The sequence below is a fragment of the Aquarana catesbeiana genome, linkage group LG03, assembly GCF_042186555.1.
Source record: "Aquarana catesbeiana isolate 2022-GZ linkage group LG03, ASM4218655v1, whole genome shotgun sequence".
Classification (NCBI taxonomy): Eukaryota; Metazoa; Chordata; class Amphibia; order Anura; family Ranidae; genus Aquarana; species Aquarana catesbeiana.
In genome coordinates this window covers 17,725,346-17,744,414 of record NC_133326.1, presented here as the reverse complement: position 1 = coordinate 17,744,414, position 19,069 = coordinate 17,725,346, and the positions used below count along the sequence as shown (strand labels likewise).

Below are 19,069 nucleotides of genomic sequence, written 5' to 3'. Positions count from 1 at the left end.
AAGACTTATTTCACTCATTAAAATGCAAATCAATTTATAAAATTTTTGAAATGCGTTTTTCTGGATATTTTTGTTGTTATTCTGTCTCTCACTGTTAAAATAAACCGACCATTAGAATTATAGACTGATCATTTATTTGTCAGTGGGCAAATGTACAAAATCAGCAAGGGGATCAAATACTTTTTTTCTCTCACTGTACTCAGCCCTGGCAGATACTGTAGCTCACACAGCCCTGCAGTGCTGAATGATGTTTCACTATTATGAAGAGCTGCATAGCACTGCCTGTTTTTTCAGAATAGTAAAAGATCACTCAGTGCTGCAGTACTGTGTGATCTATCTGCTTGGGCTGCATAGGTGTGCGCAGACTATTGCGTTAGGGTGTGCACCCCAGACCTCAAACACACACGCCTTTCTCTGCAGCCTCAGCTGCATTGGATAATGAATGGGAAGTGGTCTGTGCTGACCAGCTTCCTGTTCAATCACAAACTGAAGCATAGTAAACACAGTTATGAATTGACACAGTCAGTGAGTGTGTTCACTGTATGCATTTAGAAGGGGAAGGGGACGGTAAATTACATATTTACCAGCCCCTTCCCCCAATCTCCATTTTGAAACATGCCCTGCAGCAGCTGAGAGGAGAGGAGGGAAGCCAGCAGCGCTAAGGGGCGGGTGGGGGCAACATAGGGGGGAGGGGTAGCCCAGGCAGTAGGGGGAATCTGCACCACACGTAGTGATTAGGGTGTGTCCAGGCACACCCCCTGCGCACACCTATGTTGGGCTGTGCATGTTTGCAAGCAACTACAATATACAATATACCAATTTACATAGGTTGGACTTGATGGACTTGTGTCTTTTTTCAACCTCACCTACTATGTATGTAACTATGTAACTACAGATAGATCACACAGCCCCGCAGTTCTGAATGATCTTTTACTATTATGAATAAACAGTCAGTGCTGACGGGGTTGGTGCCATGTATGGCACAGCCCTGCAGTGCTGCTTGTTTATTTACAATAGTAAAAGATCACTCAGTGTTGCGGTACTGTGTGATCTATCTGCCTGGGCTGTGTATGTTTGCAAGCACCAGCTGATAGACACACAGCCCACAGGGCTGAATGCTTTTTTGTGAATGGCAATACTGGTCTCCAAAGTAGCCCTCTAGTGCTAGAGACCAGCGCTGTCACTCATGATTCATTCTCCTTGCTAGCAGCGTGGTCAGAAAGTGGATGATAAATTCCAATAATGCTGCTTAGCAATGGCAGGATGGATCTGAATGGGACCAAGTGCCACATGCTCTTGGTTCCCTGAGGGATTAAATAAGTTTAAACATGTTAGTGAGACATCTTCTTTATTACATGATGTAAGCTCCACCCTTTGTTTCATCTCACCAATGAGCTTGAGCTTGGCAGGACTGGATTTCACAAATCCAGCATCATTCTTGGCCTTGCAGTAGTACTCTCCAGCCTGGCTCGTTTTCAGCTTCCTCAGAACAAGTTGGTTATTGGATTTATAAGTGCTTTGATCCAGCAAAGTGCCATTATGGTACCTGTAAAATAAGAAAGGTAAGAGTTGTGATATTAATATAAATTGTCTTCAGTAACATATAGAGCTGCACGATTAATCGTTAAGAATCGAGATTGCGATTCTTTCCCCCTCATGATCTTAACATGGCATTTAACTAATTCTATCAAAACAACAGCTATCAAAAAAAAAAAAAAAAAAAAACAGGCGGTCTGCCAAGTGTCACAACATTCCACTGAGCTAACTATAAACATTGTAACGCTTTGTTCTTTAAAGTGGATGTAAACCCACTCTCATGTTTTCTACTGCCATGGTGGTTATCTATAAGGATATACATGCATCCTGCATGTATCCTTACCTGTCAACTGTCTCCCTTCTGTCTGTTATGAGACCTGAAGAACTGCAGATTCTGTGGGTGGGTCTGTTGTCCAGAGCTCGTGGGTGGAATCGTAATGTCATTAGGGGACACCTCCCCTTGTCAACATGCATTTTCTCCTGTGTATTTCTTACACTGATCTGCTATGATCACTAATATCCAGTCAAAACCCAGAAAAGTCACCACATGACTTCAGCATGCCCAATCATGCTGAGGTGTATAGCAGCCAATCCTGGGAGAGCTGGAGAAGAAAAGAGGAGGGGATCTGAAGTACACAGAATGTCTCTCTCAGGCTTGTGCATGAGATATGTAAATTGCCTGCAACTCACAGCAAGGGGGAAGAACTGACACCTATTTCTCTGTGTATTGGTTTTTATCTTACTGAAAAAAGATAAAAGGACTGCTCAGAGCTGCATTAACTCTTTGTGGCAAGAATGGGCACAGATGACATGAAATCCTATACTGTACAAGGTGCAAGCCTTACTTAATTTTTTTTTCTGGTTTACATCCACTTTAAATCAAAGGTATGAACTTTGATCTGTAAATGAGGGAAGTTTAACCACTTAAAGACTAAACCTTTTTCTGACACTTGCTGGTTTCAAGTAAAAATCATTATTTTTTGCTAGAAAATTATTTTTTTTTTAGCAGAGACCCTAGAGAATAAATTGGTGGTTATTGCAATATTTTATGTCACACTGTATCTGCTAAAATAAAAACTAAACAGTAAAGTCAGCTCAATTTTTTTGTATAATGTGAAAGATGATGTTACGCCACAAGAATCGTGATCTTTATTCTACGCAAAACAATCGTGATTGTCATTTTTTCCAGAATCGTGCAGCTCTAGTAACATACATTCCCTGCTGCAGCTCTTCTACACGTCCATGGGTGTGCTGATTAGGAACCTGCTAACAGAATAACATTAAAGGCATAGTTCACCTTTTAGGCTGGGTTCACACAACACACAGCAGGCGCCCGGTGCCTCCTGGTTCACCATTTTAAGGTCCACTTTCAGTCTGAATTTTTGGCTGAATTCAGACCTGAAATGGACCAAAAGTTGCACAGGACTCCTGTGCAAATTCACCCCGGAGCCGCAGCTGAGATATGTGAACCGACTCCATGGCGTCAAAGGGGGCGAGGTCAACCATTTATGTCACCGGGTGGCCCCGCCCTCAGCTATATAACAGCTGTCACCGAGAAGAAGCGTCACTCTGCGGAAGCCTCCCATGGAGGCGGAGCTGTTGCGGTTTTTATTTTTATTTTTTCGGTCGTTGGGTGGCATTAGATGGATCTACATCGTGGGACATTTTTATTTTTTTATTTTTTAATAAAGGACTTGTCCCAAAGTGTTTCCTGTCTTTTTTACTATTTTTGACACTTTTTTTCTGAAATGGTAGGGGTACAATGTACCCCTTACCAATTCACATGGGGGGAGGCTGGGATCTGGGGGTCCCCTTGTTAAAGGGGGCTTCCAGATTCCAATAACCCCCTACCCGCAGACCCCCCACAACCACAGGGCAAGGGTTGTGGGGATGAGGCCCTTGTCCCCATCAACATGGGGAAAAGGTGCTTTGGGGGTGACTCCACAGCATCCCCTCATGTTGAGGGCATGTGGCCTGGTATGGTACAGAAGGGGGGCGCTCCCTCATCCCCCCCTATTTTCCTGTGGCCTGCCAGGTTGCTTGCTTGGATAAGAGACTTGTATGGATTTGGGGGGGACCCCTACGCCATTTTTAAAAAAAAATTGGCGCAGGATTCCCCTTAAAATCAATAACAGACCTGAAGGGTCCAACATAACTGCTCTTAAGTACGCAATGCAAGGTCCATAAAGACATGGATGAATGAGTTTTTGGTGGAGGAACATGACTGGCCTGCACAGAGTCTTGATCTCAACCCGGTAGAACACCTATGGGATGAATTAGAATGGAGTCTGCACGCCAGGTCTTCTTGTCCAACATCAGTGCCTGTCCTCACAAATGCGCTTCTAGGAGAATGGTTAAATATTCCCATAGACACACTCCTAAACCTCGTGGACAGCCTTGCCAGAAGAGTTGAAGCTGTTATAGCTGCAAAGGTTTGGCCAACTCAATATTGAACCCTACGGACTAAGACCGGGATGCCATTAAAGTTCATGTGCGTGTAAAGGCAGGCGTCCCAATACTTTTGGTAATATAGTGTAGTTATAATTGTCTTCCAAAGTCCAACCAGTAAAATCCCACATCTATTGCATTTGTATAGGTGTATATGTTCAAAGTTTAAGTCACAAGAACCACTACTTACAGGAAATTATGAAAAGCGGAAAACATTTACTGTTAAATATATCTAAAGGTTTCCTTAACATTACTCACCACAGGTACTGTTCTATGGCTGGTTCACCTACAGCATTACAGCAGAAGGTCACACTTTGACCCACTCTTCTGACTTTGGTCTCTGGGTTCTCCACTATATAAGGCTTTTCTGAGAGAGGGAAAAAACATAAAGAATGTATAGAATGTATAGTGGTTTTGCATTGTGGTCCAGAGTAAACAAAATAAAATTAAAATAATTTTTCCTTTTAGTCAGTTAAAAATTTATATTTTGTGTTTTCATGTGCAATCAGCAGGTTGAGCTATACATCATCCTTTTCTGAGAGAAGACTATAGTTTACATAGCTCAGTAGCTCAAGATGAAATTTACACTCATGAACGTGAATGAGAAAGTGTTGGCGGAACACCAGACCCAAAAGGTAAATGTAATGAAGTGTGTGGTCTCCAGTTGTACATGTAACATCGCTCTAAGGCCGTTTCTTTTACCCTGCTGCTCCAAAAAGCCTCTATCCCACATGGAGGGTGCAAGCCCTGTATGCAAACAGATACTTAGAAGAAAAGAAGGCTGGACGGCTGCACTCCTGTGCAATTTCTTCATTCAAGTGCTGGATACAAAGGTGAACTACAGGTATCAGCTTACATGTTTCACACCAAGGTCGGGTGCTTACTCATAGCTCAAAAAACTGGTGTCTACAGACAGGTATATATATATATATATATATATATATATATATATATATATATATATATATATATATATATACACACTGGTACATAGATAATTACACAAGGTGAAGGTTATCAATTGACACCCTAATTGGCAATTACGGTAATTATTGTAAGACCCACTTTATAATCCAAAAAACATTTTAGACGTTGTAAAAATCACAGTATAAAAAGATTATATCTTAGAGAAAGTAGTGAGGTTTTAGCAATAAAATGTGTAATTTAAATGATAAAATTTCTTTAAATTATAACATTTCTTTGATAAGAAATGTCTGTCTGTAGACACCAGTTTTTTGAGCTATGAGTAAGCACCCAACCTTGGTGTGAAACATGTAAGCTGATACCTGTAGTTCCTATTCCTTCCAGTGAAGCCAATAATGGGGCATTATTACTCCTCCCACTTACTACAAGTGCTAAGACCACTAGCGACAGTCTGACCCCCCCCCCCCCCCGCTAAGGTCTGAAGGACAGGGAACTGGCCCTTTTGTTTAAAAAGTTTGAGGACCACTTTTCTAATTAGAGACAGGCAGTTTTAGCAAGTTCTGGGAATAATTTCTTATTGCTATACCCATATAACTCCTTCTTGACTGCTCATAGATCGAAGCTGTGATGTGTTCACACATCATAACAATTATACTTGTTGCAGAAGATGACACAGAAGCAGCACTCTGGTCAGTTGTTACTGACAATGGCAGATCACGAAGCAGAAGTAGAGAGACAGAGTTGCTACTTGACCCAAAAAATATAGTGTGCAGATAAAAACAGAACATTGTTTTCAAAGTTGCACTGTATTGAAAAATCAGGCTCTGGAATGGAGATACTACTATTTACAAAGATTTGTACGACTCTGGTCCTCAGGAGGTGATATCCCTTGAAATCATCAACAAAGTAATTCATTCTACAAAGCATACTCCAGGTCAATGGTTCTCAACCTCCGTCCTCAAGTACGGGCCATGTTTTGGGAACTTCCTTTAGATAAAATAGCTCTTATCAATACCATGTCATGCAGCTGTGCAAAGTAAAGGAAAAACCTGAAAACATGGCCCATTGGGGTACTTTGAGGACTGAGGTTGAGAACCACTACTGCAAAACTTTCAGGGCTCCATTAGTTCCCATTTGGCAACCACTGAGGTTCATACCCAGGATATCGACAAGAGGATCAATCTTACCTTTCCTCTTCAATGTGACGACGATAGAGGAGGAGGTGCTGTTACTCTTGGGTATCTTCACGTTGACCACAGAATATTTTCCCATTTTCAGCTGTAGTGTGCTGTCAGGACACAATCCCACCACTCGGAACTTCCCCTGGGAGTCTGATATAGCTTTCAGTTTGGGCTTTTTAGAGATGATATAGACGTTTGCACCCGCGGCAGGAGCTCCATCTGGAAGCGTTACTGTGCCATACAATACTTGGTTTTTGCATTCACAGACACTGCAGTCAGCACTCGCTTTACCTACAGGACAGCTCATATTGCATTCTGTTCAGTACAAGAGAAATAAGAAATTACACTTTAGTACAGTTCATAAATATCATAATCATAAATCATAAATATAATAAAAATATCCTGCGCCACCCCTTCTCAATAAAAGTGATTAACTGCTTACGGACAGCTTGACGTTAACGTTAAATTTGATGTTAAATACCGGGGTTATGGCAGCAGATATCTTTTCAAACTGTGGGCAGGCCGCTTTCAGATAAAAGTGGTCTCTGCAGCGGATTCGCCGCAAGATCACTTTTATCGGGGGGTGGGGGGGGGCGGGAGAGGGGCCCCCCACTCCCCGGTGGTCTCCAACGCTTACCAGAGCCGTCGGTAGCGGCGGGCGGAGACAACGGGTCCTTTCCCCTCTTAGGCATGGAGTGAGTGAGGGAAAGATGGCCTCCATTCGGCGCCATACCATTGGATGGCAGAAGCGACGTCAAACGTCACTTCCACCCAATGGTCTTAAAGTGGAAATTTTTCTTTACTGAAAAAATATATATTTTATGTATTTATTTATTTTTTGCTTTGAAGTGTAAATGTGAAATCTGAGGTCTTTTTGACCCCAGATCTCACATTAAAGAGGCGCAATTTTGAAGTATGACATGTTGGGTATCAATTTACTCGGTGTAACCTTATCTTTCACAATATAGAAACACATTAGGCTAACTTTAATGTTGTCGTTTTTTTTTTTATTCAAAAAAGTGTATTTTTCCCCAAAAAATTGCACTTGTAAGCAACGCTGTATCCTGGCCTAGGCCGACAAGGCCCAAGCCTAGGGCAGCACTTTGCAGGGGGGCAGCACAGAATGAGTCCCGCCAGCTTGCGCTACACTCTAATGCCCCATACACACGGTCGGATTTTCCGATGGACAATGTCCGATCGGAGCGTGTTGTCGGAAATTCCGACTGTGTGGGCGCCATCGGACATTTTCCATCGGATTTTCCGACACACAAAGTTGGACAGCAGAAGATAAAATTTTCCGACAACAAAATCCGATCGCGTCAATTCCAACCGTGTGTGGCCTGTTCCGACGCACAAAGTGCCACGCATGCTCAGAAGAAATTCAGACACGGGACAGCTCGTTCTGGTAAACTTAGCGTTCGTAATGGATAAAGCACTTTCGTCACGCTGCAATGTTCAAAATGGTTTAATACAGCGCACTCTCTTCTTCTTTATAATGTGACAAGAATTAAGTCGTTTTGATGCTCATATTCACACACACTTCTCACAAAGTTTTTTCGTTACTATTTATCGGGATTCCCTCAATATATTTTGATTTCTCACATCTGACAACATATTTTTTTTTTTTGTTTTTTTACTTTAATGTAGAATCTTTTTTTGTGTTTCTCTTTTTTTTTTTTTTTTGGGTGATTTGGATTTGTATTCCCGAAAATGTTTGTGTGTGTTTTTGGTGACAAGTTCCCACAACACCACTAATATGTTGTTCTATTTAATCTGTAGGAGATTGTTTGGTGTTGTCCCTTGTTAATTTCACATTGTACTTTAGAAATGTACCTGAATCGTCACCAACAAACTGTTCTTTTTTGATGAAAACACACACAGGAGAGTAGAATTTACCGAAAAATATTTTATTAAGGGGTCACAACTATAAACAAAGAGGGAGGCAACGCTGGAGAAACTGCAGAAGTGGGTGAAGCCTTGGACCCCCAGGGCAGACATCAATTATTTAAAAGCAAAATTGGTGGCCTGAGGAGTCCTTATCTAAGGGAGTGCAGTCTGGTCCAGAAGTCCCAGAGATCATGAACAGCAGCAGATCACATCTGTGTCCCCAGGCTGTGGTCATACGAGAGACTGCAGCTTCTGTCAGACCAGACTGAACCCAGGGCAATCACTCTTTGGTCTTCTTTCCACGCTTTCTTCCAGCCTTTGGCTGTGGTGGTGGAGTTGTGGCAGCAGGAGGAGGAGGAGGAGGAGGAGGATCGTCCCTCTCCATGACATCCGTCTTGTGTGTCAGTTCCCCACTCTCCCCCTTACGTAGGACTTTATAAATCAGGTCCTCAGAGATCTTGCGTTGGCCCTCCTGCATGCCCTGCAATTTTGTGGCAGCCATGCAGGCAAAGGCCTCTTCAGGACTGGGGAAGGCTCTGAGGGACGCCGAAGCCTCCTGGATCAGCCTGTACGCTGAATCCTGCACAGGACTGGGAGTGGCCTTCCTGGCCCTTTTATATGGCAGGCGGAGGGGAGGGACCTGAGACTCAGTCAGGCTGCGACTGGTCCCTGGCTTCTCTTGGCTGACACTTAGCCCCGCCTCCTCCTGGCTGCCACTAATCCCCGCCTCCTCCTGGCTGACACTAATAATCCCCGCCTCCTCCTGACTGCCACATTCCACAGCCTCCTCCTGGCTGAGGTCTTCCTGTGTATGAAAAAGGGACATAGTTTTAGTATTTTTTTCATCAATCACACACAATTTTCACCTCCTGAATGCTGCAAATTGAATGTTAACAAATATAACAGACTATCCTTCTGAGCCCAGCATTTTGCATTCTTGTCCCAATTTTGGGTGCCCACTACTGTCTATTGATATGTAAAACACTTTTTTCAATCAGCAATTAGTGATCAATAATAACATCTAGTAAACATCATTTATTTATTGACCAGAAATCTGTAGAAGAATGCTATACCTGACTCAAGCTGGGCTCCTCCACTTCTTCCTGGCTGGAAGGCCCAGGTTGGACATCGGAAGCCTCAGCTGGTATGGAAGGAAGCGTGGAAGGAAGAGTAGAGAGGGATTCCCTGACTTCAGTGTGGTCTGACAGAAATCGCAGTCTCTCATAGTACCACAGCCTGAGGACATAAACGTCATCTGCTGCAGCTCCGGATCTCTGGGAATCTGTGACCTTCTTGCGCTCCCTAAGATAAGTGCTCCTCAGGCCACCAATTTTAGCTTTTAAATAAGGGATGGTTGCTGTGGGGACCACCGGCTTCACCTTCTCCAGCGCTGCCTGCCTCTTCTGTTTGTGATTATAGTGGGGGTGTCTCACTTGCCACAGACAGGGCAGCTCTCTGTACTTGTCTATGAACAGGGGCAGGAAATTGTGGTCGTTGAACCCATCCATTTTCTATGCAAGACACAACACAAGACAAACCCTAATGTCAGGCCAAACTCCCCTAATCTTGTTACAATATAGGCTTCAATTTCGAAGCAGTATAGGGCCAAGTTTAGATCCTACCTTCGTTAGCACGATCGGCGTCTCCGATGCTCCTTCCTCCGCTCACAGATCGTACGTAAGATGCGCGCGTTACGATTTATACACACTGCGCATGCGTATAAGTCCGCCCGCCCCTGACGTTCTTTCTATTCTATTCCCCGCCCCTTTTCGTTCGGCGCAGTGGAGGAAGAGCACATGGCGGATAGACAGCAGGATCGTGCTAAGTACAGCAACGAGGAGGAGGAGGAAAGGCCGGAGCCTGAAACGTCCCAATCCAGAAGGAGATTAAAGGACTCAAATATGTCCTTTGGGGAGATGTTGGAGATGGTGGACATCCTGAAGAAGGCCGACTATGATGGAAAGTATGGGCCTTACCCCAACCCCAATGTCCGAAAGGCCAAGATCATGGCGAAAGTGGTCAGGAGTCTGCACCGGAAATTCGGGGTACGACGATCGAAAGATCAGCTCAGGAAGCGGTGGTCGGACCTGAAATTACGAGAACATGAGCAGTACAGAAAGATCCGGAGAGTGTTGCAAAAAAGTAAGTAGTTGTGCTGTGTTCCTATTCTTTTTGTGTTTATTACGTTCGTGCTGCTCCATGTGCTTTTAGGAACTGTTGTACAGTTTAAAATGGCAACTTTCATGTTCATGGGCACATTATTCGTTCGGATCACACATTTTTTTTTCGGACTATAAAATACCATTGTTTAGGCCATATGCATTTGGCCACCATTTTGAGGCCCTATACTTGTCTTCAAAGAATTGGGTTGTGTAGATGGCTTTGTTACTAGAATGAAATGCAAACTAGATTGTGTGTAAGGAGAGGACACTCAGCAGCTGTTTTCACATCTGGACACTGGAGCACTAGTGTGGGACACAAGAACACCATTTTTATTAGGGGGGCCACACAGGTGCTCCAGTGTATACTATAGGGGGGCTACATCTGTGAAGCTTGTACCAAACAGGTAAAGTATTGCAGCTTGACAAAGGAAACTAAAAAAGCTACATGTTGGAACTCGGCTAAAATAGACAATTGTACCCCACTTCCAAGCAATGTTTCCTATTTCTAGTTCTGCCATCAAATATCTGTGTGCTAATTATACCATTTTTGTTTTACATAGGGGAGAAAAGACTCGGAGGACACCCCTCATCCGAGGAGACCAGAGCCCCCCCCCTCTGGAAGAAGGGGAAATCCCCCCAACACAAGCTGAGCAGGAGGAAGAAGACGTGGTGGAAGTAGTCACCACAACAGGTGAGTGTCTGCGACCACAGGCTCAGATAAGAGATGGATGGCGGCATTTTTTTTAGACCTAATTTATTTTGGGTTCCTCTCTTTTTAGGTGATCGTGAGGTTGTGGATGAAGATCCTTTCACATCAGAAAGTGCCCAGATCCTGATCGGGGAGATCATGGGGTGTAATTTACAATTGGAAAACATCAAGCAAAACATCAATGATGTTATTCCAAAATATAAAAACATCATTGATGTTTTGGGGCGAGTTTAAAACCCCTCCAAATCACTTTCTTCTTTTGTGTGCTACAATGTGCGAAATGTTTTTGTGATTTTTCCCAAAGCCAAATTTGGAGGATGCACACAGTGTGTCAACATGTGCTATCTGCCATCACGGGAGATCAATGGACGCGTTTTGGGGGTGCAACCCCTTCCTCAATAATAAAGTAGCGGTGAGGAAGGGCTTTCTCCCCCAAAACACGTCCCTTCATCCCCCGTGATGGCAGATAGCACATGTTGACATTGTGAAATTTGTGAGCATCTTCCAAATTTGGCTTTGCCAGGGGTGATTTCCCCCCATCTGAACGCTATATCAAACACAGTTCCTAAATACTCATGTCTGATATTGCCTTCCAGTTCTACCAAATGTGAACTTTGTAAGATTAAGAGTTGTGTCTTTCTTGTTGGTTTTACACATGCCTGTTTTCTATAAAATGCACATTTTGATTTTGGATAATGGCACCACAAAAATTGTTATACAACAAACATGTTGGTTTGTCAGAAAAACCTTTGGTAAATGCACATGTGATTGTGCAGGTATTAAAAAGATTGTTCATCAAGAATGTGTGGATTATTGTCTCAACACTACAACACTTTTGGGGTGATGTAATTGTTGTTTGATGAGAAAATGGGGGTTATTTCCTAAGGGCAAATCCTCTTTGCACTACAAGTGCAGTTTCAGTGCAGTTGCAAGTGCACTTGTAGTGAAAAGTGTCTTTGCATTTAGTAAATAACAGCCAACAGTGCTTTGTATAAGGTTACACAATCACGACATTTTCTGCACTCCACACATTTCTGTCAGGGTCAGCTAAAACAAACACAAGCAGTAAATGTCCACAAAGAAGAGCCTGGGGGGAGATGCCTGTCGAGAACTTGAGGTCCTGCAGGCTTCTCCCTGTGGCCAAATACCACAGGGTAGCGACCAACCTCTGCTCCGGAGTGATGGCTTGCCTCATGCAGGTATCCTGCCTGCTGATATAGGGGGTCAGCGAAGCCAACAAACGGTGAAACACGGGGTCCGTCATCCGGAGAAAGTTCCTGAAATCATCAGGATTATTCTCATGGATCTCACGGAGCAAAGGCATATGAGAGAACTGGTCACGCTGAAGCAACCAATTCTTGGTCCATGAACTCCTCCCCACCCTGTTCATGGACTGGACTTGTGTCAAGGTCAGGACCCCAACACCAAGCCCCCGCACAGCACGAACTCTACGAGGAGTACGCATACGAAACATGGCTAGAAAACGGTCGGCTGCTCAGAACGAAGTAACAGAACGCACTGAAGAACAGCAAGGCCTGTGAAGAGCGACCTGAAAAACAGCAACGAGCGGACAAGATCGCACAGAAAACTCCGATACGAACTGACTGCACGCACTGAAGAGCAAATACAAACCCACAAGCACAAACTGAACGGCAGAAAACGATCTGAAAGCCACGAGTCTGAAAAAGCGCGAATCGTCTCTCACCAAACTTTTACTAACACGAGATTAGCAAAAGGAGCCCAAAGGGTGCCGCGCTTGGTTCTGAACCGGCCTTTTCTAGTCTCGTCGTACGTGGTGTACGTGACCGCGTGGTTGTCGATCGGAAATTCCGACAACTTTGTGCGACCGAGTGTAGGCAAAACAAGTTTGAGCCAACATCCGTCGGAAAAAATCCGAGGATTTTGTTGTCGGAATGTCCGAACAAAGTCCGACCGTGTGTACGGGGCATAAGTGTAGCGCCAATCTTATGGGGCGGACTGGGCTGAAAGGCAAATTATTCTAGTGCCGCCGGCATTCCGCTACTGGGGGGGGGGGGCGCCGCTTCTAATTTTGACTGTCCTATCATCCTGGAACACAAACCTTCCTCACTGTGCTATATGTTTTCTGCTGCACCCTTGGCATGGTTATATCGTCTTAGTCCTCTCCATAAATTATCAGAAATTTGTGCTTAAAGTAGAACTATAGGCAACACTTTTTTTTTTCAATTTGGAAAGAATAAGGTAATAAAAAAAAAGGAAAGTAATAAGGTAATAAAGGGGTTGATAGCCCCTGTCAGTTTATTTTTTACCATCCCTGTCCCATTGCAGAGGTTCCCCTTCACTTCCTGTCCCATAGCCAAACAGGAAGTGAGAGTAAATGTATGCAAATTAAGGGAATCCATTGCCCCCCCCCCCCCCAGGCCCTCAGAAGTGTCCCCACTCGAAAATTTCAGGGCGGATCTTAAACAGCAAAGGGTGTGGCCTTGACAGGAAGGGGTGGGTCATATTTAAATTAGGGGGTGCACGCATTTAGTCAGGCCTAGGTCAGCACAAATCCTAAGTACACTACTGCTTGTAAGACCGCTACGCAAATACGGTGTGACATAAAGTATTGCATAGAGTATAGAGAATTTTATTCTCTAGGGTGTCTGACAAAAATATATATAATGTTTGGGGGTTCTAAGTAATTTTCTAGCAAAAAAAAATGATTTTAACTTGTAAACAACAAGTTTGAAAATTACGCCTGGTCCTTTTTTTTTTATTGCTTTTAAGTGTAAATGTGAAATCTGAGGTCTTTTTGACCCCAGATCTCCCATTAAAGAGGTCCTGTCATGCTTTTTGTTTATGCTTACAAGGATGCTTTCATTCCTTGTAATAGGAATAAAAGTGACCCAATTTTTTTTTTCTTAAAAGACAGTGTAAAAATAAAAAATAAAAAGTAAAATTAATAAGAAAAAAAAACAATTCAAGTGCCCCGTCCCGCCGAGCTCGCGCACAGAAGCGAACGCATACGTAAGTCACACACGCATATGAAAACTGTGTTCAAACCACACATGTGAGGTATGGCCACGATCGTTAGAGCGATAGCAATAATTCTAGCAAAAGACCTCCTCTGTAACTCCAAACTGGTAACCTGTAGAAATTTTTAAACGTTGTCTATGGAGATTTCTAAGGATAAAAGTTTGTCGCCATTCCACGAGCGGGTGCAATTTTGAAGGGTGACATGTTGGGTATCAATTTACTCGGCATAACATTATCTTTCACGATATAGAAAAGAAATTGGGCTGACTTTACTGTTCTCTTATATTTTTATTTAAAAATTGTGTTTTTTCCCAAAAAATTGCACTTGTAAGACCGCTACGCAAATACGGTGTGACATAAAGTATTGCAACGACCACCATTTTATTCTCTATGGTGTCTGAAAAAAAAATATATAATGTTTGGAGGTTCTAAGTAATTTTCTAGCAAAAAAAAACTGATTTTAACTTGTAAACAACAAGTTTGAAAAATACGCCTGGTCCTTAAGTGGTTGGTTGAGATAATTTACAACTCTGCAAATAAAGAAGGCTGCAACCCAGTGAGTCCAAACACAAAACTCAACATAAAATAAAGAAAAATAAACTGGGGCGTTCCTGTATCAACAATACATCAACAGTGAATTCAAATCAATGATAACAGCGATTCAATATAAAAGTTTGATCCAAAAAAAAAGAAATGTAAAAGTATACACTACAAAAATAAAGTCCATTAAATTAGTGGCAGTTCAGAATTTTTTTTTTTCTTGGTTGCAAACCCTAAACGAAGAATTCATTTTTAAAGTGAATATCCAGTGTTAAAACGTGTCTTGGACAGGACAAGAAAGTGGTGCTTTAGAGGAAAACATCCACCACATAAAATACACGCCCCTTACTGAACAGATATGATCTAAAATTATAGAGATCTCACACGCTTGACGAAGGCTCCTTTCCCAGTTGACGCCTCTTGTGGAGAAATGCGTCAGCTGGAGCCAATTCTAACAGGTTTTCTTCTAAGACTGCCCTGTATTTGGCTCCATTCATCTTCCCATCAACTCTGACCAGCTTTCCTGTCCCTGCTGAAGAAAAGCATCCCCACAACATGATGCTGCCACCACCATGTTTCACGGTGGGGATGGTGTGTTCAGGGTGATGTACATTGTTAGTTTTCCACCACACACAGCGTTTTTCTTTAAGGCCAAAAAGTTCAATTTTGGTCTTATCTGACCAGAGCACCTTCTTCCACATGTTTGCTGTGTCTCCCACATGGCTTTTTTTTCAAACTGCAAACAGGACTTCTTATGGATTTCTTTCAATAATGTCTTTCTTCTTGGCTCTTCCATAAAGGTCAGATTTGTGGAGAGCACGACTAATAGTTGTCCTGTGGACAGATTCTCCCACCTGAGCTGTGGATCTCTGCAGCTCCTCCAGAGTTACCATGGGCCTCTTGGCTGCTTCTCTGGTTAATGCTCTCCTGTCGATTTAGGTGGACGGCCATGTCTTGGTAGGTTTGCAGTTGTGCCATACTCTTTCCATTTTCGCATGATGGATACTTTTTAAAGGCACTGTACATCCCCCTCCAACTTTCTTTTTACAAATAAATGTAATTTTATGTGACGGGGTGCGACAAATGTCATGCTAATGGAAAGGAGGCTTCAAAGTATTTTTAATTCTGGAGTGCGCACCTTAGTAAATGCCTGGTGCCAGGATGAAATCTTCTTTGGCCAGTCAAAGAGTCCTCAAACAAGTAAAAGGTATTCCATATCTGCACCCAGGACAAAGATCTGGGTGTGGATGTGGAATACTTTTGAATGGAGAAAAAAAACTTACTATATAATGATGATATTAAGTTCTTCAGCAGATATATAAAATCTTATGTGTTCTGACTCTCGATTACCTGTACATGGCTGTCCAGTACACCTGCGTCCCTCCTCTGTGGGGCCATTACAGTGTTCTTGCCAATGATCTTCTGCTAAGCATGTCCTTCTCCGGATCTGCATGCCTGTGCTGCCACATTTGGCTGAGCACTCACTCCATGCTGACCATTCTGACCAAGGTTCTTTTGGGAGAGAGGTTGTTAAAACTGAAACAAATGGACATGTATTGTTATAGAGATATAAACTGGAATATCCATGTACCTACAATCCAGAGAGAAGGAAATAAAAGAAAGGAAAATGTGAAAATAGTCGGTGGTGTTCACTGATGCCACATGTTGACAGAAAATGGCAGAAAACGGCTTCATCCTAGAATTTCTATAAAGAGGAACACAGACACATTTGGGTTGATTTACTAAAGGGGCCGAGAATCGCCATGCAATAAATTGTACGGGGGGTTCATCTCAAGTGTAGAACTTTTCATCAACTTCAGTCCAGCCACTAAAGCGTGACGTAATCGGAACTCGTGTTCAATTCAACCATCCAATCACATGCAGGAAATAATTCACTCCTTTTAATATTCCATTGCATGTTTTTGGATATGTGAGGTGAACACAGTTTCTAATCAGCCATTGTTTTGTTTTCCTGCCATCTTATATTTACTTTATCTGCATAAAAAGGAAAGTTGAAGCCAGCGCCACTAAAGCATAAGCAGAGGCCAACAATTAAACACACATCCGTAATACACATCAGTGAACTGCTTTAGGGTCCTTTCACACTATATTTGACATTTTATCAGTTTTTAAAGTCATAGTTGGGTGTAAATTGAAGGTACTGTTTAATAAAATTGTATAAAAATGTTGCTTGTGTAGCAATAATATATGTGATCATTTTTAATAAAAGCAGAGTTACCCTTTAAAGCTGAACTCCAGGCATACAGCCAAAAACACAGCCGGAATGCATATGTGAACCGTTTTACCTGCCATGGGATTTGATTATCTGTTAAGCCAATCTTCCGTTCCAGGAAGCCCCTGCCATACAGCACAATCAAGCCCCGGATCATCCCTGCAGAGAACAATGTATTTATGCAATAGAGATTGGACCCACCCCCGCTGGTGGCTGTACAGTGATGAAGGTGCTGCACACTAATGATGTAGAGGGGTGTCAGGGTGGAAATAGGTAATTTCACCTTACTGCTCCCCCCTATTTCTTTGTGTGAACTGCAGGCTCCTCTTTTACCACTATTGTGTATGCAATCTATAGACTGGGGGGAGAACCTCTGGGGGAATCTAGGATGGAAAAGGACCTGGGGGTCCTAGTAGATGATAGGCTCAGCAATGGCATGCAATGCCAAGCTGCTGCTAACAAAGCAAACAGAATATTGGCATTAAAAAGAGAATCAACTCCAGAGATAAAACGATAATTCTCCAGCTCTACAAGACTCTGGACTCTGGTCCGGCCGCACCTAGAGTATGCTGTCCAGTTCTGGGCACCAGTCCTCAGGAAGGATGTACTGGAAATGGAGCGAGTACAAAGAAGGGCAACAAAGCTAATAAAGGGTCTGGAGGATCTTAGTTATGAGGAAAGGTTGCGAGCTCTGAACTTATTCTCTCTGGAGAAGAGACGCTTGAGAGGGGATATGATTTCAGTATACAAATACCGTACTGGTGACCCCACAATAGGGATAAAACTTTTTCGAATAAGAGAGTTTAACAAGACTCGTGGCCACTCATTAAAATTAGAAGAAAAGAGGTTTAACCTTAAACTACGTAGAGGGTTCTTTACTGTAAGAGCACCAAGGATGTGGAATTCCCTTCCACAGGCGGTGGTCTCAGCGGAGGGCATTGATAGTTTCATGAAGCTATTAGAATAAGCACCTGAATGACCACAAAATATAGGGATATACAATGTAATACTGACATATAATCACACACATAGGTTGGACTTGATGGACTTGTGTCTTTTTTCAACCTCACCTACTATGTAACTATGATATGGACTTGACTCTTCTTTATTGCTGGTTGGTGTGTGGCCTACACAACATGGAGTGAGTAAGGGCCGGGCTCAGTCGGGAAGGGGTAGGAAGAGTATGGGAGAAGCATGGATCAGCCTGCTGGGCAGCGTAGCTGGGTAGATTAGCTGACCATGTTCCTGGTACCCATGTTCCTGTAGCTTTTTAGCTGGATGTGTAGCGTGACCCCAGTGGGACCCAACCAGGGATCACCCATAGCTACCAACTGTCCCTGATTTTGAGGGACTGTCCCTCATTTGGAACAAAGTCCCTCTGTCCCTCTTTCTACCCCACTTGTCCCTCATTTTGGTCTGATCTATATAGTTGTACATAAAATGCACTATTTATCTATCAAAAAGTGTTTCCCAGTGCTAAACCTTTTATCCAATTTCTAAATTGCTGCATTTGTAAATTCCAAAAGCCAATGTAAAGGAATAGTAGTGGTAAAAAAAAACTTGTGGGTTTAACTAATCATTTTTTATTGTATAATTCTCTTTTAAGGGGGTGTGTCCTATGCCTACATACTTTTGCTAATAGGTGTCCCTCATTGCCATCTCAGAAAGTTGGGAGGAATGAATCGTCTGTTATCCTATGTAACTTCTTATGGGAGTGTGAGTGCATGGCAACCCTTCATCTACTCCCTCAATCTGGTAGTGTTTACAAAAAAAGAAGAGGGAACCCCCTATGGGACTTTAAAGTGGTTGTATACTCTAATTATTCATTTTTACCTACAGGAAAGCCTATACTAAGGCCTATAATGAGGCTTACCTGTAGGTAAAATGAAGATCTCCTAAACCTGTATCGTTTAGGAGATATTCACTTTGCATGCAGCCGCTGACGTCAGTGGCGCATGCGCTGTGAATGCCCGGCTAAGGGTCTGAAGAAAACTCACGTGCGCATGCGTGGGAGTGACATCATCACAGCTCTGGCCACTCACAGCGGCGGAGCCACGAATACGGCAGACACGCTGAGGGCAAAATGTCAGCTCCCTCGGCGTGAACCGGGATTAGATACCGACGCCTCGTTCTAAGGTAAGTATTTCATAATGAGCTAGCTCATTATGCCTTTGCCTTACAGGTTTTTAGTAGCAGGGGGAAGGGTGAGCACAGCGGCTGCACTCGACTCTGCAGCTGCAGTAGATTAGACCAGAAGGTCCAGCGTTGGAGCACCAGAAGTATAGTGATATCTGTACTCACGGTGCTCAGTAAAAATATAAATTGTAAATGAAAGAGATAAGTGCATTAGGTGGCATGCACGTCGTTGGACAAAACCCTTAGTAATCCAGAACATTGTACAAAATGGCTATATTCCTGGATTTCAGCTATAAAGAGTAACTCCACTTTT

General features: G+C 43.0%; 1 protein-coding gene across 3 annotated transcripts in view; it reads right to left on the bottom strand.

Moving 5' to 3' along the window:
- Positions 1-19,069, bottom strand: part of CILP (cartilage intermediate layer protein) — a 135,857-nt gene that overhangs the window by 6,290 nt on the left and 110,498 nt on the right. For all 3 annotated transcript variants that reach the window (XM_073618330.1, XM_073618332.1, XM_073618331.1), the window contains 4 exons: positions 15,738-15,923; positions 6,096-6,404; positions 4,243-4,351; positions 1,389-1,546 (listed from right to left, as the gene is read on the bottom strand). In XM_073618330.1, coding sequence (XP_073474431.1) covers positions 1,389-1,546; positions 4,243-4,351; positions 6,096-6,404; positions 15,738-15,923 — 762 coding nt within the window. The remainder of the gene's footprint in view (positions 1-1,388; positions 1,547-4,242; positions 4,352-6,095; positions 6,405-15,737; positions 15,924-19,069) is intronic.